This window comes from Dunckerocampus dactyliophorus, chromosome 19, assembly GCF_027744805.1.
Source record: "Dunckerocampus dactyliophorus isolate RoL2022-P2 chromosome 19, RoL_Ddac_1.1, whole genome shotgun sequence".
NCBI lineage: Eukaryota > Metazoa > Chordata > Actinopteri > Syngnathiformes > Syngnathidae > Dunckerocampus > Dunckerocampus dactyliophorus.
In genome coordinates, this window is record NC_072837.1 from 4270303 (window position 1) to 4293303 (window position 23001).

At 41.7% G+C, this 23001-nt stretch overlaps 2 protein-coding genes across 3 annotated transcripts in view; one reads left to right on the plus strand and one right to left on the minus strand.

Moving 5' to 3' along the window:
* LOC129171979 (single-minded homolog 1-like) overlaps positions 1–7180 on the minus strand; it is a 64582-nt gene extending 57402 nt beyond the window's left edge. The window contains exons 1-2 of the mRNA XM_054761221.1: positions 6149–7180; positions 3411–3613 (exon numbers count right to left, since the gene is read on the minus strand). The gene's annotated coding sequence lies outside the window, so the exon portion shown is untranslated. The remainder of the gene's footprint in view (positions 1–3410; positions 3614–6148) is intronic.
* The window catches only part of LOC129171978 (glutamate receptor ionotropic, kainate 2-like), an 81720-nt gene continuing 64903 nt past the window's right edge, over positions 6185–23001 (plus strand). Inside the window, exon 1 of one of the 2 annotated variants that reach the window (XM_054761219.1) lies at positions 6185–6760. In XM_054761219.1, coding sequence (XP_054617194.1) covers positions 6637–6760 — 124 coding nt within the window. In that variant the 5' untranslated portion in view covers positions 6185–6636. The remainder of the gene's footprint in view (positions 6761–23001) is intronic. The other variant, XM_054761220.1, reaches the window with a different exon arrangement.

A 23001-nucleotide genomic window follows, 5' to 3' on the forward strand; every position in this document is an offset into this window, starting at 1 on the left:
ATGGCTGCCTGGTATTTACATTCACGTTGCTATGATATGATATGGCTATACAGTACATTCAACCATAGCTAACGTGAGCCGGGGAACCTGTTGCATACGGTCCCTTTAATCCAGAGCGATATAATTGTGTTCTGTTTTTAGAGTCATTTCCTTGGTGTCTGTGTGTCCTGTTCTCGCTGACTGTTCCTCAAAATGCGTAGATGAAGGCATGGCCTGCAGTTAACTATTTATAATTGTACTCTATCCTGTCGAGCTACGTTTTTGCACTTAAAAAAAGAGTATTATTAATGAATCGGAAGTGATTTGTGTGGTCTTTGTGACTCATTTTTATATTACATACTGTACAAAAGCACTACTGAAGCTCCAGTGGTGACCTTGTGTAAAGCGTTCCTTCACAAAGCGAGGCCATGATTAGCCGTCTTGACATAAGAGGCGGGTGATGACGATAGTTGTTAGCTTTTCAGGACCCTGTCCTGTTCAGATGTAATTGTGACATACTGAATAATGCAGCAGTGTGTAGTGCCTTCAGTGCAGGGGAATCAAACTGAATGAAAGTCTTCTCTGTCAGGGTTTACCATTCAAAGCGCATCAGCTTCTCGTTTCCATGGTACCCTTCTCTCTCTCTCACTGTGTGTGTGCGTGTGTGTGTGTGTGTGCGCGCGTGCCAGTGCTGTTTCCACCAGTGGGCAAAGTGAGAGTGTGAGCAAGCAAGGGAGGGGGTAGAGAGTGACAGACACACACACACAGAATAAGACTGAAGGCTTTTAGCAGTGGTTATCTCGCTTTTGCATAAAGTCCCCTTTGCATTCCGCAGCGTGAGGGTGGTTTCAGAAAAAAAGACACACCGAGCCAACTCGCATAGAAGCCCGATTGGGTTTTCTACAGAGTGGCTGTGTATAAACTCATGTAATGTGTATAAACACAACTCATTTGCATTTGTCTCATTCAACAACTGACGGGGTTTTGATCATGGATGCAAAGAGGATACAGCCCTTTCCAGTGGCTTAGGAGACTTTCCCTTTGAGTCACGGGGATCTCGAAGAGCGCCAATCAGTGGGAGCCAATACAGTGCGGTGATGAACAGTGCCCCCCCTTACTGTCTAAAATTTCAATATGTCTTTCAACAGCCCAACAACTAAATATTGTTTGTGATTCATGATGACACTTAAGAAGAAGGTGCAAGAATGTGGATCAACAGAAAGACACCACCGGCTAGCATATGTTATCATTAGTAGGTTGAAATAACAGATTGAAAGGAAACAATTTTATATTTTTCACAATATTTTTTGTCGTTCGGCCCAAATAAATGACAGGCAGTCACACGCGCACATGCCCGTGCCGCGTGCACATGCACAGGAGCGGTGCCAGAGAGGCACAAACAGTTTGCAGTCATGCTGTTGTTGCGATGGGCTGTACAGTACATTCAATGACCGCTCACGTTAGTAGCAAAACTTTGCCAAATCGCTATCATTAGCTGACAACAAGACAAGGCTAGTGCGTGTGTGTGTGTTGCGTGCAGCACGGCTTGCATGCTTGAAGCAGGAAGAGGGCGGGTTATGGCGTTCGTAAGTTAGCGCTCTCTAGGCACCTGCATAACGGTGGCAAACAGTGCCTTAACAGTGGCTTAACATAGAAAGTGTCTGTGAAAAATGTATACCTTCTTATAAAATAAAGAATCATTCTTGACATTGATTTCTGGTGGTTATTCTGGCACATGTATTTCATACTTGAATCACGCAATGGAGTCACTCTGTATTACAAATAAAATACATCCATTTGAACATCGATAGTTGAATTTACCCGAGGTTGTACAACTCCTAATATGACCAACATTTTTGTTGTAAAGGTTGCATGAAGCATTGAACCGTCATCCCTTTTTTCTTAGGTGTCCTGATACTTTTGTCCAGCTTCACCTTGGTCAAGTCAGTCAAGGTAGCGTTGGCTGACTTCTTTTTACACGTGCATACCAGTCAAGAATGTTACTTAAAACACCGCCTGCACAGTTAATGAATATTTTATGACGGGGACAGTTTGATGGATTATTTCTATTTCCATCATTTCAAATGGAAAAAGAATTACTTTGCAATCCAAATGAGTCTGAGTCATCCTTCATGGCTTGAGTTAGTCCAACACTGACCACACTGCGAGTACAGGGCATCTGTAAGGTTTCTGTGATAACGAGCTGAGAAGGCGAGCGGCGTTACCCACCTGAGTAAACAACACTTTGCCTCTCATCTATCATCCTTACACTTGTGCTATTCCAAGCAAAAAGACGCCGGCCTACAGCACAGAATATGCAGGCTGCAGGCGCTTTTTGTGAAATATGCGAGGTGTCCTCACTAAGTTTCACCAAGATGCTGGCTTCAACAGTCCTATTTGAGATAAGTGGATTCACTCTGGTGTGAGCCAACTCTCTGGGAAATGCAAAGCTGGTGGAATCTGTGTGTATTCATAAACCATCTCCGGTGCCATCTGTTTACTCTACAAGACAATCTGAAAGCCACGTGTTGAGATCCGCTGAAGGATAAGCGAGAATTTGGTCCAGCTGTGCCTAATGTACCCACACCGTCCACATTATTAGGTACACCTGCATCTACTAGGATAAGAGCTGATACGGACATACGTTCTGTGTATATATACGTATTTTGTGTTAACATCTTGGTTATCCAACAATGTGCAGTACCACACCTTGATTATAGGGGGCGCTGAGGCCTAAAGAGGACGTTCTTCCCTTTTTCTGCGCTCAGCGAGCATTCCTTTCATGCTTTTGTGACTTGTGCCTAAATCCTCAACTTCTCCCTAATTATGCAAATGGACCAGATGGCAACACGATGGCTTCCCATTCTCTTTTGATTTTTCTGACGCTGCAGATGGCTGGTGTGCAAGACCCACGCAAAGTGTCCCTTGCTCAAAGTCAATGCTCACACCGCGTTCTTGATCCCCCACTGCAAAGGAATCTCATTTCCACAAGCGTGCACCATCTTGGTCATTGAAACAAAAAAAATTGCTTGAAAAAAGGAGTTTCCTGACTCGGTCATGCAGTTTCTCCAGCGTGTGACAGCATGAAGGCCTTCTCCACTCGTTTACTCATGTTGTTTTTGCTCATGCTGAGAGACAAGCATTCACAATACTGAATATACAGTGTTCCCTCGTTTATCGTAGGGAATAGGTTCCCAAAATAACCTGCAGTAAGTGAAATCCGCTAAGTAAGTAACTATATTTTTGTACAATGATTACGGTATACGTATATGTTTTAAGGCTGTAAAACCCCTCACCATACACTTTATACACTTTTCTCAGACAGGAATTAATATTTATCACATTTCTCTCGTGTTTAAACACTCTTAAAGCTTCGTATCAATTTTAATGATCAGCTTGCGAGATTGGACACAAGAAATGAAGTGACTCACTCGTCTGATCGTGGCTTGTCCTGGAGCCGTTAGGCTGCAGCGTTTTTGTATCCTTGTTTCAAACATATTCCACCTCGTCGTCCTCCATGAACAGAAGATTCATTTCCAGTATTCCAGGCGCCCTACAGCCGCGTAACTTCTGCCTTCATTCAGCATGTATGATCGCTAGCAGCTAGCCATTATACAACAGGAAACAGGTAGTCCTGCACGAAAGATATTGAAGGATATCAGAACGCAGTGGGCACTTTTGGACACACTCAACTCTCACATGAGTAGCAGTAGTAAATACAATAGCAAAGCCATGCAACAGACCACCGATAGATCACTCAAATACACCACAAGGACGCAGAACACAGTGCGTGTTCATACACTGTTAAAAAGAAGTGCAAAATTGCACTTAAATCTGCGAAAGATGAACTGCAATGTAGCGAGGGAACACTGTATTCATTTTTCTTTCTCAAATTATTTTTGAAAAATTGGGATTGTTTATGACTTAAGCTTAAAGGCAAGGTCATGCACAGAAAAGCAGTGATGCCATGGCATTGCCTCCCGATGCCACGTGTAGGCAGAGGGCATGGTTCCGATCCTTAATTTCCTTCAAAGGCTAAATAAATCTTAACCTAAAAATAAAAAATAAAATGTGTATCTTTCTCTTTTTGTCTATCTGGTTTACTTAAACAAATGGTTCAGACTGGAGTAGATAGATTCCTAGTTTTGCTATGTGTATGATATCTGCTTTTTGTGTTGTTGGAAGTTCGTTTTAAAAGAAAATTGTATTTTTTTTTCAAGTTTTGTATTCATTTTTCTGGTAATAAGAGAGAAAAGTATTTTATAAATGGCATTTTATTTTCATGTAATAGCTTTATATGAATTTATTCGTTCATTTGATTTATTTTTAAAGTTAATTTCAAATGTTATTTTTAAAATATTGAAATATATGGTTTTGTAAAATGATTTAGATCACCTCGGTTGTTGTAACATGATGGCACCAAACTGCAGTGATCATATTCTACGAAGAGTCGTAGAGCAATTCCCACCCCAAATATGTCTGAAAGAGTCACCTAAAAAGTCCCAGCAATTTCAAAACTGATCAATTAAGGGGGTAAAATACACCCTTTCCCTTGATAGAGGGGCTTCTGCACCTATAGCTCATGTACAGTCATCGACCTACCGGAGAGATGTTCATTGGGGGTGGACGCTGATAAGGCACGCGTAGCGCTAAATCAATAACATGTAGGCCCATGCAAGTACTGCAGATATGCATCTTACTTTGTCCGACACATCCAGTGGATAGAACCTTGTTAATCAGAAAGATAAGCCAACTCACCGCCTCCATGAGAGATGGCTACACTGCAAGGGTTGTCTTACATATCAACCACGATGGCTCTTGCTCAAGAACAGTCCTTTTCTGCAAGGCTTCTACATCTCAAGTAGAGCGATTTGCATATTTCAAATAGTCTTTGCCTCCCTGCGGCTTTTTTAAATGTTGTTGATTAACAGTTCCATATTCATTTCAGTGGAACTTTTAATGTTGAAAACAGTTTGTACGAGGACGCTGGCCAAAATGACCCATTGTCAAAGTCATTACTCACTGCCGTCATTAAAACCTTTATTTGCTGGATGGCAAATTTAAGAATAAACCTTTTGTCATTTCTAATTGTCATAAAAGTGTAAAAATAAGTAACTTTTAATGACAAATAAAGGCATAATGCTCAATGAGTAGCATTCCTAATCTCCTTTCCATTCTTGTGTGACGAAGACGCCCGCGCCTTCTTCCGCTGTGGAACACACACGTAAACAAGATGGCCGCGGCGCTCCGTCGCGGAAGTAGATGCGAGCGTCTTCATCACATACACAAAAATGGAGAGGCGACAGTGCGCAGGGATACGGCGGGACACAAATATAACGGCTAGCGATTTGTGAGGTCTGATTTGTTTTTCGAGTAGGCATTTTTGTGACGTAAATGTATTACTCTTTTGAACGCATATTGTTTTGAGAAACTCCTTAATTGTGAAACCCCAGCGACTACTTGGAACTACTTTCTTCATCACCTCGATTAACGTAGACCTACGCCCCGGTTAGCGTGTTTTTTTGGCTTACAGCAGAAATTTAGGTTAAAGTTTTGCCTCGGGTTGTGTACATTTTCCTGACAGTGTACAAAATGGCGCACGCCTTATTGTGTTATTAATACACTGCATGAGCCCAACTGTGTTTTTATTGTATTTTTTTAATCACAAAACGTCCTTATTAGCAGGACTAAACTATAAAAACATGGTTTGTTTGAGCATTTTTGGCTGTCTGGAACGGATTTGATTTACATTATTTCTTATGGGAAAAACTGATTCGGTTAGAGTACCTTTCAGTTTGAGTCAGACCTTCTTAATGACGCTAACCAAGGTTCCACTGTATTGGAGTGTGTGACCTTTGTTTCGGGCCAGACATTGCATGGCTGTCCTGGCTGCTCAGTACAACATGGCTAAATCTGAACCAACTGCAGGTCGACCACAGAGATTCCACTAATATAATCTGTTCCAGAGTCAAACTATTGGTTAACATATTTAATTGGCACACATACAGCACAGTTGTATATGTTTTGTCTTTGGAGGATCCTATTTGATTATTGAAAAGATTGCGCTCAGGCTGATACCAATCCAACATTTTCACTTCTACCGTCATCCATCAATTGCTCTCATCTTCATCACCTCTCTCTCTCTCTCGCTTTCTCTCTCTCCACTAACCTTGGCGCCACGTCACAGGCTGTGCAGCAGTGCAGTAGAATGGGAGGGCATGCAGCCCACAGTGCCTCATAGGAGGGGGGGGGCTGCACATCGCTGCTGTATCCTCTGCTTGGCGCTCTCCGTCCCCGCTCCAGCGTCTTCAACAGCCCATGCTCGGGCTCCCTCTCCTCCCTGACAAACCGACACACACTTCCTCTCCTGTACTCGGAGCCCTTTCGACATGGATGTCCCATCTTCCCACGACCCGAAGGATTGTTGCATCTTGCTGCAGTGAAGAAGAAGAAGAGCAGAGAAGAACCATGCCGGGACTGCTAATGGATTTTGGGAGCGCGCAAGTGACCATGCCGTGATCTTGCGCATCCCAAAAAAAACAGGAAAAAACGACTGCGACGAGAATTAAGAAAGGAACGGGAGATATCGAACCCACGCGCCGGCGGGATTAAAACCACCGTGCATTCTTTTTTTTTTTTTTTTTTTTTGCAAACAACATGAAGATTACCTCCCGTCCTCTGATGATAAGCAGTGTCGTTTTCAGGTCCAAGCTTAGGCTCATTCCGCTTCTGCTGCTCTTTCTTGGTCACTCTCGCGGGATGCCACACGTTCTAAGATTCGGTAAGAATACACATATACACATACATACTACCTCGAATATGCCCATATAATCCCGTCCAATGTGTGATGGTCCACATTGAAATGACATTGAGGGAGGTGTGAGACTCCTTTTCCCCCACTCAGAGTTGGTAAAGCCCTGTTGCTGCTGCTTTACTTTCTACTGCATTCATTTCTATTGCAACAACACATATTTTGGGAAGCTGTATGCCTTTGTGGTATTTTTAACCACTTGTAAAGTAAACTTTTGAAAGGAAAGGCACCAGCAGCATGCACCAGTTGACTTTGCTGTATATTCAAACAAGCCTAATTGAAGTCAACAAAGACATCAGTGCCATATTTAGTCACATGCTAATTGGACATTTCCCCACTTGTCCTCTGCAGTAAATGTTTGTGTGTAAACAAGAAGCACAGGTGCATCTACACAATCACACACATCTACACTTTGCTCCCACACGCGACACGTGATTGGCAGTGACAGCCCTTTAGATTGTTGGCCCCCATATGGTAGAAGTGTTATATAATTGTTGCAGATCAGTAGTTGCATTGTTTAGCTTCTCATCGCATGTTTGTTGGTAGACTTGCATGGACGGGGCACATTTAAAGAGTGACAGCGCTGACAGAGGATGTCACAGGGTGTTGACAACACGTCTTTCCAATCCCCACTTGCCCCCGGGGGTCCTATTTGAGAGTCAGGCGGCGTCTGCACGAGCCGCCGCTATGACAACAACATGCGTTTTTGTCTGCCTGCATGCTGCACCCTCGGCCCGATGAGCGACTTCTAAGTATTACACACCACAGAGGCCACACATCTGCTCTGTGCTGTCCTGTAGTGATGGGTTCACATCAAAGTTTGTGTGCAGTCTGGGAGACTGAGTGAAGTCAGATCAATAAGTTATTAGAGGAGGATTCTCCAAGAAGGGAAATAATAGATGCTGCATTGTCATGCTTATTATCTGTATGGTCACAACAATCTCATGACATCCAATACAAGAACTGTGTCAAAATCTGCCTTCTCTGTTGATTTTTTTTAATATACAATTATTTCAAAATGGCTGTATTGTTGCGTATATACGCAACAAAAATATCAACGCAGCACTTTTTGCGGCTGGAGTAGCCCATGGTGGCGGTGGGGTTATGGTACTGGCAGGTGTATGTTATGGATAACGAACGCAGGTGCGTTTAATTGATGGTGTTTTGAATGCACAGATACCGTGACGGGATCCTGAGTCCCATTGGTTGGCATGGCCCCATGTCGTGAGGATCTGTACACAATTACTGGAGGCTGAAAACATCCCAGTTTTTGCACGGCCAGCACACTCTCCGGACATGTCAGTCATAGAGCTTGTTTATGGTGCTCTGGATCGGCATCTATGGTATTTGGGGCAAATTGTGGTCACACCAGATAGTGACAGGTTTTTAGACATGCTGTCTAATCAACATCTGGCGGATGAATTATACGTTATGAATACTCACTAACACAGATCCATCCATCCATTTTCTATGCCGCTTATCCTAATTAGGGTCGCGGGGGTGTGCTGGGGCCTATCCCAGCTGACTTCAGGTGAGAGGCCGTGTACACCCTGGACTGGTTCACAGATTTGTGAACAATATTTGCGAGAAACCTTTGAGTTGTGTGTTGTGTTGCGTTTATATTTTTGTTCAGTGTAGTTGCCGCAGGATTGTGTTTACTCGACGACAGAGGGTAATGGGAACCTATTAGGGTTAAGATGTTTATTAGATGGGATGCCTGTCCTGGCTGCTCAGCACAACATCAATAAATCTGAACAAAGGGCAGTTCCACCGTAAAGATTCCGCTAAAATAATCGTGTCATCATCATAAACCCTTTATTTACTATATTTACTGTACTTACATTAAAATTACTGTTTTACACCAACTGGATTTACATTTTTTTATTTAAGAGGGGGTGCATTTATTTGTACAAATGCATATTTTAATATGATAGTATTCAAGTTTTTTTTTCAAACAAAAATCTAATAGGTAGCCATACCCAAGTCATTATTTGATATTGTATTTTATGTAAAATTTCGAATTGCTTTAGGGTCTGTTAAAAAGTTTTGACCTCTTTTACAAGCTATATGGCAGCTTTACAGATGCCACCTCTGCTCTGCAGGGAGCATGTTTGTGATTTGTCTCTTTCTTGGATTGTTTTTTTCCCCTCTTCTGGCCATTCATCTTACTGAAAAAGTCCAAAAAGTAATAAAATCATCATCTGATGAGAGTTGTAATCCCTGAGTCATATTGCACGTGGTTGAAACAGAATAGCATGAAGCAAAACTCGTGTGTGTATCACAGTTAACACCTCCCTGGCTGTGTCAATCCAAACTGAGCATTGCAATGTTTGTAGAAGCAGATTTTTGTCATTTTAGATTAGATTGGCAGGTGTACCTAATGGCATGGCTGCGGAGAGTAATTACAATAGATAAGATTCACTCTCGCATTTGTCGCCTGTGCATCTTGATTAGAAGCACGGCAGGCGGTGTGCATGCTGCATCAGACAGGCATCAGAGTCAATATTCATGCCAGATAAGAGGTGATTCGTGTCACCGAGACATTTTGCTGCAGGGGTAAATCTGATAATCGTTTCCTCCGTGGCCCTCCTCCGGTGCCAGTATAAAGACCGTAAACCTGCTAAAAAATGTCAGTCTGATGCCTGTGAGACACTTTTTTCAGCACTTCGGACATGGGCCTTGCTTCCTGGCAGCAGGTCTTAAACTGCTGCAGAGAATTCTTATTATTCTAGGGTAGCTGTTTTTTTTAAACATCACCATTCGGATTTCGCATTTATTTTGTATCATTTGTGGGGGTGCGTTGAAACACTCGCGCAGTACATGAAAGTTCACTTTGATGCAACATTTGAGGCATATTGTCCAAACTGTCAGGCGTCAGTGGCGATCAACTTTAGAGGTTCTACTGTAATTTTTATATTATTTGTTGGAAGAAATCCCAACTGCCTTATAGGATGGCTTTACACAGAACACCTTAATGCCCATTTTTGATTTAGTGCCTATAACCATGTTTGGAGTTATAACCTGAGCTTTGTGGGGGGTCTCAGCAACCTTACAGTGCGTGCATCTCCAAACACACATAAATATGACGATCACCTTGAAAAAATATGACAGGCCGGGGAGCACCACACGACAACAACACACAAGAGTGTTTCAAAAGTAAAAGCTGTCATCTAACTGCAGACAGAGTCGACCGGTGACAGCGCCTTGTATGTCACACAAACAAAAATAGTAGTTTTTACACAGAACTTTTTTTAAAAATATAAATTCACTTGAAACTTGTTTTTTTTCATCAATCCACTGCATAAGGTCGGATGAAAACCGAAATGTGTAAAAATACTAACAAATGTTTCCTATAAGATGCATGGGCCAAAAATTCCTCCACAGTGCTGTAAAAGACTAACGGAAGGTATTGCAGTTGGCCCAACCAGGGTGGGCCGACCAATTATTAGATTCAGCGGGCAATCACTTTTTCACACAGGGCCATGTACTGTAGGCTTAGGGGTTTTTTGCCTCCTTTAATAATAAAAAGTTTCATTTAAAAACTGCATTCAGTTGTGTGGTCATGGACTAATATTTAAATTTGTTTGATGATTTAAGTGCGACAAACATGCAAAAAAAGAAAAGAAATCAGGAAGAGGCCAAACACTTTTTCACTCCACTGTACAGTACCTGCATTAGTGGTGTTGTCGTTATATAGACTTTAGTATTCAGTCAGTTTCTCGTGAGCATTCTCAAGAAAGCATGCTGCAGCAACCGCAGGCCATACGGTGTCCAAACGTGCACGGCTTAAGAACAAAAAATGACAAAAGGTAATAATCAGTGATAATGGTAATAAGTTTGCAAACAAAGGAATGCAGATGACAGATAAGGGTCGGGGTGATCACAAAAGGAAACACTGGAGCCCCATTGGTGCTATTCCAGTGCATGTCCTGTCCTGTTGGATGTGCTGACTCAGCAAATAATCCCAGCTGCTCCTGCAGAAAGGCGTCCTAAATGAGGAGGTCAGCTCCCCTGGGCCTGTCTGTTTCCTTCCGGTGCTGAATGGTGCTCTGCCAAGAGAGGCAGCTCAGCATGATACCGGTAGTATTGTTCTCCTGTCAGGCGGACGTCCTTACAAGCACACACAATGTTACACATGTTGTAACATGAAAACAATCACCTCGTCTGCCTTTCGTGTTCAGCCGCGTAGCTTCACCTTGTCGTGCAAAATGCATCGCGGGGTTTTATAGTCATCAGCTGAAGATACATGCATTTTTATAGAAAGAGCTACGGCTTTTTACACACTGTAATAAAACACACTTGTGCTTTTATATCCTGCTCACTCGTGCCTACTGAGGGCACTAAACGGGATGTTGTAGTCATGGATACGGCAAGGACGTCTCAGAGCAGCAGAAGTAAATATTTAGCCACTTCCTTTCCGCTTCTCATCCAAGAGGAAGAAACTGGAAAATGTCCACTTTGAATATGAAATAATCAAATGCATTCTTTAGAAGGTGCCGTCACTACTATTCAGTTATTTTGGGACGGTAAGAATCAAATGAGCCGGAAATTCAGAGAAGAGTGGCGTCATGCGGCGACTAACTGGTAGGCAAAAGGGAAGAGAGCTCATTTATTCATTCACATAAGCAATGAGTCAGAGTGGCAGATGTGATCTAATTTAACTTACGGTCATGCAGACTTGTTATTCATAAAATGCCCCCTGGAAGATATGAAAAAGGAGGAAAAGTCAACACTGAGATGACATATTTTCTTGTTTAATCCAATGGCCAAAGGTGGTCTGGGGCTTTGAATGATAACATTATCCTCAAATCCTCAAACACTGGCCTAAGCACATTTTCTTTGCGTGTTCCCTGCCCATGTTTATGCTTGCCAAGTCAAGACTTGTGGTAGTTATTACTGAATAGGCTCAAAACTTGAAAAACCATCAACCATCAAAATACTATTCTACGGGTAGCTGGTGTAACAGTAATTTTATCTAGGACATTTTTTTTTTACATAAACCTCAAAGAGGATGGAATGTTAATTGGAGTTATACATTATATAACCATGTAAAACCAAGGCAGACAAAGATCCTGGATGCTAACCACGCATACAAATATAGCTACTGCCATCTGGTTGAGACGCTACCTACTACATCAGGAGGTTGCCCACAGCCACAGCTGTTAATGACAATGTTTTGACGGCAGTTAGGTCATGGAAAAAGTTATTAGACCACCCGTGTTTCTTCAGTTTCTTGTTCATTTTGATGCCCGGTACAACTAAAGGTACATTTGTTCGGACAAATATAATGATGACAACAAAAAAAGCTTATAAGAGTTTAATTTTTTGGCAGTACAATACCATAGCTATTGATGTAAGAACTTCAGGGTTTTTGTTTATTACCAAAAAAAAACATGGGAATGGCTAGATATAAGCTGTGAAAGGCGTATGAGGTATTGTTTTTATTTTTTACAAACAATGGGGCGATCGGGCCTTTTCTGTAGCTGGTTCCAGGCTGTGTTATTTTGCTGTTTTTCTTGCACTGTTGTACAGCACTTTGGTTCAGCTACAGCTGATGTAAGAGGCCATATAAATAAAGTTTGATTGATTGATTGATTGTAGTTGTTACCACCAAACAAATGTACCATTAGTTGTACCAGGCGTTAAAATGAAGGGTGGTCTAATCATTTTTTCCATGACTGTATTTGCTTTGGCGGTCCACGTACCCGACAACTATAGGAGACGTTTGGTTGAACAGAGGCATTAATTGGAGAGTTTACGTGATTAGCTTTGTGTGGAGTTTAATTAATAAGAGTAGTCTGTATTCTTGTGGCAAAAGCTGCGTTTCCTCGCCGCATGCCGCATTGAACCTATCAGTCGGAGCGCGACAGCAACACCAATCTCCCAAAGTTTCGCAATGATACGTGCGAACAGGATTGTTTTTAAGCAACAATTTTGTGTCTGCAATCGCTTTTCCACTGTGTTCTAATTTGATCGCCACACTACAGGAAGCTTTGAAAAACATGCAGCATTGAACCCGTCAGTCTGAACAACACATTAACAAACAATGGCCTCATTTTTTTAAGGGAGACAAATTTTACCCAAGAGGAGACTGAGAGCAACAAGAAAATGGGCATGTGCAGCAAATATTTTGATATTTATATGTTTATATTTCACATTTCATGTCCCACAGTGATAACAAATCTTCTCAACCAATGACTGACCAGCGGTGGTTTATGTCACCTTAATGGAATTGACTCAGCACGCTTTCAACTCTGTCTGAACTTCGTTTGCCAGTAGAAAAGCATCAATAGCGAGTAGAGCCACGCAGAGTCAGGAAGGTACCCTTTATTGTTTTTACCTTCATCCCCTCGCCTGCGTGTGAAATTAAAGGGCTTCTGAGGACACGCAAATGGGGAGAGAAGAAGAGAACGCAAGGGGAGTAGTTAATTAACTCGCGTTTTGCTCTCTGCCAGCCTGAATTATCACCACGGTGGAATTTAGTTTGGGATTGCAGGAATTAGAGATAACACCCGGTGCCCCGGTCCCGGCCCACTGCCAGTGCATTCACAGCAAATACATTTAAAGAGGCGCAAAAGCTGCTTAGAATATTCATGTGTCACTTGGCCCTGTGTGGCGTAGCTTATAGAAATATGAAACCATCTCCTCTCTGCTGGCAAATGATTTCCACGGTTTAAAAATATCTGCTGTGGGTTTTCAAGAACAAAGAGGAGATTGCGCTGACATTAGCATGCAGCAGCACACATGGACCTGAAGCAGCGGATATTATCTGGATGGATTTCTAAAATGTGTTTACTGTCTTTGAAGGTGTCGCCTCAAACGATACATTTGATGGCAGATTCAAGGTACAGATTTCTAAATGAAGACTATCTCATAGGAAATAGTTGTTCTAGGCTCAGGTTTGCTCATCAAATGGAACCCAAAAGATGTTCATTTTGTATAACCTTTCACTTTAGGTGGCCGCCGCTCATGCATTTCCCCGGATAATGTTAGGGTGAAGGGTTATGTTTGCCATTGTTCTGAGAGAGCGTCCCTCGAGAGGAGCCCCTCTCTTGCATTTCTCGCTTGCTCACCCGTCCAGCTCAGCTCCATGTGAAGGTCAAAGCTGAGATCACTCACATGGAAGAAAATGGAGGACACGTGGAACTGTCCAGCTCATGGTCCTACCGGGGGAAGATGAGGAGAGGAAGAAAATTTGATGTCACGCTGGGCTGAATGGAAAAAGGAGGTGAGGGGATGTAAAGTGTGAGCAGATAAAAAAGAAGAATAAGGATAGGTAGGGCAGCTGTGGTGCAGTCGACTCACATTGCAGTCTTATGGTGGCTGTGTGGAGTGAAATTTGGAACAACACAGAAAAAAAGCAAAAATTGAAACGCATAAAAACATAATTTAGAATGCCACTTAAACAAAGTCTGTGTTGCTATGTATCACTTGTTTGCGCCTGAGATTGTACAATTTGGATTTTTTGCCACTTCATATCTTGTCTTTGTCAAATCTTGCACACTCAGCAAGATTCAATATCCATCTGCTGTTTGCCACTGCCTCACGTGGCCCCGATGCAAGTAGACTAACCACAAACAGTTGTATTTGTGACTTTCATTCGAGTCATCATCAAAATTGAATGGCTTGTCACCTTGATAATCCTGCTACTAATCCAGGGGGAATCAAATATGCAGATTAAAAATAAGATAGAAATAAAATAGCATATTTACATTACCGGTGCATATTGTGAAGCGATGCTAAGAAAATTTGCAGGAAATTTTTATTAGTGACATAACACCTAGTTTGCATGTGGATCAATTGACCACCAAAGAAAATACATACCTAAAATGCTGAAATTAAAGTTCAGCACAGGAGTTATTTATCTAAACAGGGACGGAGAGTTACTTGGAAGCAGTCGATAATTGGAGAGAAGCTGAAGAAGAGTGAGTGAACCCTCCTGTCACTCATTCAGTCTCTTTCTCCCAGTGGGGCGCTAGCAAGTGTGCACTCGCTAGCTGTGTGTGTTGTGTGCTACACGATCGAGTACTTTCTTGGTGCCTGTTGTGCATAAAGCACAATCTGATGCCTATTTCAGCTCGTTTGCGCACCATCATTTTGTGACATGGAAAAGTTTGTGATTAATGAAAATGAAATAAATAATACAAAACGGTGAAACTTCAGCTGCCGTGGGTCGCAAAGTATTACATCTCATTGTGAACCAAACGCATTTTGCTGCATCCAAAACATGTACTTTGATCAAACTCTGACAAAACGTGACACCGCATGAAACGTAAACAATGTATTCCACACACATTCTCTTGACATCATTATGCCATTACATTCATAAAAAATTAATTGTCTCAAAATAAACTCTCTTGAATCTTGAATCTTGAATCTTGAAAATAGTGTAGACAATAATATCGTTTATCTGCAATAATTTGTGGGACAATTATCGTCCAGCTGAGTGCAGGAATTTTGAGTGCAGGAAGTGACGTAGGTATCGCGCATGTGCAGTAGGCCTACGGATCGTGTAGTGACAGTGCCAAAGTTTTTTGACCCGGTGCTAAGTGCTTGCTTTTGTAGACCACGCACCCGATGACTAAAAAGAGGCTCCGCAGTTAACTGCATGGAGGCATTAATTGGAGCATTTCATGTATTTTTTTTAAATAGCTGTGAAATCACAAGGGAGTTAACTCAATTTTATCATCTTCCCACATAGTTCTTTATATTGAATCATGGCGCATTTCTCTGTTTCCACTTCCAATCGACTGTGAGACGTTCGGAATCTGTGAGGAAAAAAAAAATCAATGTTTGTATTGCTAAGAGGAGCTCATGAAAAAAAAATACTGGCAGCCGTTGCAAGTTATCGGCGCCAAGTCCTGCGTGTGTGCATCTATCACAGGTTACCATCTGTGAGAACGCAAACACGTTAAAGAATCTTATAAGGAGCGAGAGCGATTAAAAACGGAGTGCAAGTTGTGTTGCGACAAGCTGCTGTAACTTTGGTTCTGCTCTAGACATCACAGCTCTGCAGCAGACCTGTCTGGCAGCGTCCAACCACATGTGAGCCAACTAATTAACTCCTAATGTGATCCGACGGAGGTCTCTCTATACATACAGTATATTCATATCATATGTGGCGATGGCTGTGATTTACATCCGTTCCCTGAGCATGGATGCAGGCACATGAGACCTGTAGCTTCACACTGCGGTAATTAAACACGGGAGGTGACTGCTTGAAAAAGGGGAAACAAACACGACCTGACAATGGTTTATTATGAAAGCTGGTGATAGTGCTAATTGGGTGCCTGTTTGCCGCACGCTTGCTTTGTGATTAATACACCTAAGAAGTGACATTGATTGCTTCTTGTTTGGAGACACCGTAGCGCCCAGCAGTTAACACACATCTATACGTTTGGTCCCTTATTACTTGAGGTGAAACCCAGCAAACAGAGGCAATTACGTATGTGACTTCCAAGATGCCAAGCAAACAGAGGAGAAGGCTTCATAAATGAAAGCATCTAAGCGGCGGAGGTCAATTGATTACGTAAAAAGCCCTAGGGCTCTGTTGCTATGATGTGAGTCATCTTTGGCCGGAAGGAGAATTAAGAAAGAAATGAGAACTTGACAGCACTACCGCTTTGAATAGAGTACCAAGGACACAGGAGGGGAGCTATTGAGGCACTTCTCTGAAGCAGTGTGACCTCCTTTTGTCCACCATTCACAAAGAAAAACAACCTGCAATTCAGAATTCTTGATTTCCGTCCTTTGTTTGGTGTCATTTTAATTGTGTAACCAAGTTTTGTCCCATTAGTGAGTCATGTTTTGAACACGTCTGACTGCTATGGCTGGGTTTCAACACCGGAAGCCTTCCCAATGCAACCACACCATTTGTCCAGGCTTTGAATATCAGAACCTGGAGGCTGGTGTGCCAGTACAAACTGCTGAAGCCTGAAAAGGGCAGGTAACCTATAAATATAATTGGACTAACTTTTTATCTGTCACATCGATTAAAGCAGCAACAACGACTACGCAAAGAGTGTAACTGAGGGACGCAAAATACAAAAAAATCCAATGACCTGTTAGGTTTTTTCACTAAATAATAGGCACTGAAACATTACGATGGTCAAAAAGAAACAGGGATTTCCACCTACAATTTCTATGAAAATGCCGATGGTCATTGGAGTTCTGTTCCTAAACTGTGATGCAAGTTGACTGTTGGTGTCGGTTGGAGCTTATACCGACATTATGTGTGTGCTGAGGGAAATGTGGGGCTGGTTGGTTCCCACACGAGAAGGACGACATTAGTGGGTTTAGTTCCCATGCGAGGACGAGGACAGCGATGAATGGCTTCTCTGGTAGTCTCCTGTTTAACTAGACGTATTACACGCACTGTTCGGCACTGTTTAAAAATTTTTTATTTAATTAAAAGTTTTTAAAAATCTTTCTGTGTACTAAATATTCCATATTATGACGTGCGGCCTATGTATGTGTTCATATATATTTTTTCTCTTTAAATTTAGTGGGTGTGGCTTATATACTGGGGCACTCTATAGTCCGGAAATTACGGTAATTTTATTTACATTTTCTGAAAAATCCAAAATGATGATTGACTTAAAAAAGACCTCCGCCATGCTTGCCTTTGTCCAAAACGGTTGTATCTCTTCTTTGCAAATGTTTAGATCAGCTATTCGAAAAGTACTTGACTAATGTCCACAAAATGTTGTGAATAGTTGGAGCCCATGATTCAGTATTTTATCATTGCAAGTTATTGCGTTATTTTCTAATATTTTGCCTAATTTCTGAGTGATGAATGCCATAATTCTTCATGACAAAATTGAGGCGTATGCAGGAGGAAGCTCTGCCCTTTACTGGAAGTGAATCCCATCACAAATATGGTATAATTTTTGAGCAGATCTGAAGTCCGGTCCCTTACGTGACTGAAATTAGTTAAGCAATAGATGCTTTTGCCCGCTAATGATCTTTTCACCACTTATTCGCCACTGACAGGTATATTCTTGATTTTCCCATCTTGCAAGCTGGCAAAGAACAACAATGTCGCCTACTCGTTGCTTTTGTAAGACAAAAAGCACCGCATTTCCCACCCAGCAGGGTGACAATCAATGTGAGACACAAGTTTTAAAAAAATCTCTCTCTCTTTTTGTTTATCTTACTGATACATTTTGGATCAGTCCCCCCGGCTCATTTCGGCTATAAAACTATAAAATCAGTGCCTGTGCTGCTTTCATTTCTGATTCTCTTCACTGCCGCAAATTGCTGCAGTTGTTCTTTTGTATTGCGAAGAATAAAAAATGGACACACCTTAGCTGCGGAGTGCACTTTATCAACCTGAACCTGTACCTGTAGTTGTGTTTGTCAGGTAGTGTGCAGCCTGCTAGGTGGCTGGATAACAAGAAGGAGCTCACAATTTCTTGCCCTGAGGCTAAAGGAAAGTGTGTGTGTGTGTGTGTGTGTGTGTGTGTGTGTGTGTGTATATAGGTGTCTGTGTCTTTTCAGCTCTAATGGACCATCCATTCAATCTTTTAATTGAGCGTCTTTAATCTGTCTCCCGTGACCTCTTGTCCATTTTAATCATTTTTCTCCACTCTTGTCTATTTTTTCCCCTGGCCCATTCACTCTCCTTCCTCTCACTATCGATTCCTAACATACTTTTTTTTTTTTGCGTTACTTTGTATGACAGCTTGTTTAGACGATCACCTGTTGACACCATGTGAAGTCGAGGTGCCTCTGAATGAATGCCGAAATTACAGGACATTGGACTGTGATTTTGCAGCACTGCAGCACTCTGAGTATCTAAGTCTTGACGGTGGTGGAGATTGATGCTGTTTCAATAGAAACTGTTTGGAAAAGGACAGACAAGACTTTGAAGGAGATTTAATTAACTTTCTGTCACATTCATTAGAAGTACGAGTAAACAATAGATCCTTCAAAGTTGAGTCGATTTCCTATAGGATATCATGGAAATAGAATTAATCTGTTCCAGGGTCAAACTATTGCCATTATGAAACCTATGTGCATGCTGGAGCCTATCCCAGCGGACTTTGGGCGACAGGTGTTAACCACTGGTAATATTGAGAAAATTAGGTGTTAACAGCGGTAACTACATTATTTAGTTAATGACTGTTTTAATGGGGTCGCACGGTGGCCTAGTGGTTAGCATGTTGGCCACACAGTTAGGAGTTCAGGAAGATCCGGGTTTGAATCTCCGTTTGGGCATCTCTGTGTGGAGTTTGCATGTTCTCCTCGTGCGTGCGTGGGTTTTCTGCAGGTACTCCGGTTTCCTCCCACGTTGGGGTTGAGGGTGAATGATTATTTGTCCATATGTGCACTGCGATTGGCTGGCGACCAGTCCAGGCTGTACCCCGCCTCTTTCCCAAAGTCGGCTGGGATAGGCTCCAGCATACCCCTGCAACCGTAGTGAGAGAATGGGTGGATGGACTTTTTTAATGACATTTTTAACATAATTAAAACCTTTTCCGACATGTGTGGTAACTTTCTTGGTTGATTTAAATTTTCAGTTCATTTGGATCTTTTAATACATGCAAACATATATAATCGTGTCCTGTTATTTATTTCTCTGTTCATAAAATACGGTAAAATTGGGTAAATTTCAGATGTAGTTGCAAACTTTAATTCATTCATTTGAAAACTGTGATTAATCTGATTAAAAATATCATTCATTTGACAGCCCTAATTAAGACGCATTAAGAGTCTTAACTCGATGGAGGTGTAATGTGAAGGTGATTGACTTGCAGATGCGCCGAATGTAAGAAGAAGTCAAGGAAAGAGTCACATTTTAACGTGCGGTTGTTGCTGTGTAAAAATAAGATAACCACTGTTAAGAATAGCACAGAAAAATAGTCCATCCTAAAGGGATAAGTTGGAATTTTTTGACATGGAGTTGTATGACATCCCCATCAGCAGTGTAGTGCATCAACGATGACTTAACCGTGTTCTGGTCGGATTTCGGTGATAAGGAAGGCAGTTCCGGTTAGTTTCTGGGGCCACTTAAGCAAAGAGTTTGGCTTCCCAAAGCTGTAAACGTTCCAAAGAATAATACATTTGCATCACAAAAATGCCTCCTCGAAAAGAAATCAGACCTCACGATTGCTTGGCGTTACTTTCTCTCCCATCGTATCATTGCGCGCTATATGTTCCACGGCGGTGCTGTCGTAACGTCAAAAATCCAACCTCTCCCTTTAACTTAACAAGTAACGACACATATGGCGACGCTGAAATTGTTCACTTCACGCAACTTCCTGTGAATATTCTTCTTCTTCTTCTCTTCTGATGTTCTTCTCTTAACACCCCTTGGTGAAGAAGTTCTTTCTTTTGCAGTCAACGGCACATAAAGCTCCAAAAAGCCAAGGAAACAGCAGAACACACACCCAAAGACGGAGGTCTTATGTTAAGTGCTGAATGCTGACATCTCACAAAATGTCTCGCATGACGAACCGCTGACTTTAGAAGCATATTTTCTCTGAAAATTGTACGACCTCAGGGGCGTTCGACCGGGCGTTTCGAGGTTCTACTATTAGCATTCATTTGACAAGCAGCCAATATTTAAGCAAAGGGTGAAAACATGAATTCATGAAATCTATGTATTTGTACTCTAGCTGCCAAGGTTACTGCTTTCTCCCTTATTGTTGTTTCTTTCCCATTTGTCCTTCACTGTCCTTTGTCTGTGTGCCGTCTTTGTCTCAGCTTCTCTGCTGGTCCTTCACTGCTTTGTACCCGGTGCCCCTGTGTGTGCAGCTACAATGTGTCATACTGAGAGCTGTACAATACTATATGGCATGACTAATATTTTGAAGTCATTATTATCCCTATATTAATAGGTTAGTCTGTTATAGGGATAGAGAGAATCCTTTTAAAATGTACAAAAAAAAGAAAAGAGCTGCTGTGAACATTAAATAGCTTCCTACTGAATTAATTCTTGACCTCTTGGCTCTGACGATAGATAACATCTGCCTCTCGACAAGAAAGAAAGTCTAATTTTACAGCCATTTTGTTCACGTTACAATGGGGAGGGGTGCAGTACATGGCAGCTTTCATGAGCAGGGGGAACAGTGAGAATTGGAATAAAGTAAAGGGCGCAAAGAGGGTAGATGAAAGGAATGGACTATCGCATAATTACAACATAAATTGATTTTTATATGCCCTGCTACATGGTCGAACAGGGTCAAAATAATATGTGTTGTATAGATAGCTATGTAGATAGATGATACAATGTAAATGAAGAAGGGGTATTTTTTAAAATGTATTAAGTTTTTAAATTAAATGAAATTGAACTGGCTCGGAAAAAAAGGAATGACAATTTTAATTAATTAAATAAACCAAATCAGGTATCAATGAATGAATCACTAATAATACATTTTAATTTGATTTATTTCTATTTTTAATTAACTAAAGCACCGCACAAAAGACCGGTCTTCGAGTATAATGCCTGCCCATACATCATAGCATAGCATAGCCAACTTCAACAAGCTTTGGTGTGCCTGCTGCAGATCCTGCTTGCAACCCTGCTGCCTAACTTTCCGTTTTGAGATTTACTGCAAGTCAAGTTGCCATCTGTATTTATTCTGTTGTTTGAGGGTGTGCTATCCAGGGATGCTGGAGCCTATCTCGCCTCGCTATAAATAGCTCAGTACCCTGATGGCTTTATAACGGTGGGGGTCGGTGACTATAAAAACACCAAAATAAAAATTACAAAAAGGAATATAAAAACGTCCTGCTCTTTCCGCTTGCAGTGGATAATTAGCATCTCTGTCTTGATTAAAAGTGCGTTTACCGTGAGCCGTACTGTGAGGTTGCCATCTGTCACCTGCAGAGGCCATCAGGAAACATACTCTGTACAGTGGGAGGCTGTGTGTGTGCGCGTGTGTGTGCGTGTGTGTGTGTGTTTGCACCATATGTGGCCACACACAAAAAGATGGGGCATACAAGCAGAAATGTTAAAGCCAGCCAAAGTGTGAACATTATTCCAACAGTCATTTCCACTCTTTTATGGCTTATGTGTATTTGGGCGCACTCACACTGGGCCATTTCAACCGTGCCGGACTTGGACGCTAATCCCCTTCCCTACCCTGTCCCCTGCTGTCCCATGCTGACACTGCTCTGCAGTGCCATTATCACACTTGCTGTATGACTGCATCTTTTGAGGTGTTCTCTTTACTTCTATCAAGCAATGTGGTGGCTACCAATGATAACTGGCGGGCCGAGCAATCGCATTACAAAATGTTGCCTCGGTTTGTGTACAATACGGCGCGTGTTATTAATGCACCGCATGAGTTCAACTGTGTCATTAATGTATTTTCATCACAAAACGTCCTTAGCTTCTTACAAAGAAGCTAGCTTGCTACGGAAGTCAGCTATGTGGCCCGTCGGCGGTTGACTCAAAAAATGTTAACAGAAAACATGTTTTTGTAGTTGTACAGGCATAAGACAATTCTAAATGCACATACAGTAAATGATGAGTGAAAGGGATAAATCAACATTAGAAGTTATTCTTACCTTCTTCGTAGAAGTGATTCTTGATGCGAGTGTTCCCAAAGACACGATGTGGCAGCGAAACACAAGACGGACACCATCTTCCTGTTTTGTCATGAGTTATTTCTTGAATTCAATTCAATTCAGTAGTGTTTTTCACTGCTACTTTGTCAAACATCTGGCACTTGAAACATTCTTTAGCTCCATTTTGGATTACTGAGGTGAGAAACACTATTGCATTCGATAAATAACTCATACCAAAACATGAAGTGTTGTCTGTGAGGTGTCTCGCTGCCACATCATGTCTTTGGGAACACTCACATCCAGAATCACGTCTTCAATGAAGGTCAAAGTAACCTTAAATGTTCATTTAGATTCAAGATTCAAGATTCAAGAGTTTTATTGTCATTTGCACAGTAAAACAGGTAGTTCTGCTATGCAATGAAATTCTTGTTCTGTTCATTCTCCCAAGAAAGAAAGAAAGAAAGAAAAACACAAGAAAATGAATAAGAACAGAAGAAACATTACTACCAATAAATTAAGCAATTTATTCCTTTCATTCATCATTTATATGCATCAGTATGCATCTGGAATTGTTTGCTGCATGTAAAACTATAAAAAAGTGTTTTGTGTTAACATTTTTGGCTTTCTGGATGGCTATGGTCCACCTCTTCCAAGTGTGGTGGGGCCAGGGAAGTGTACAGTGGTCGAGTACGGAC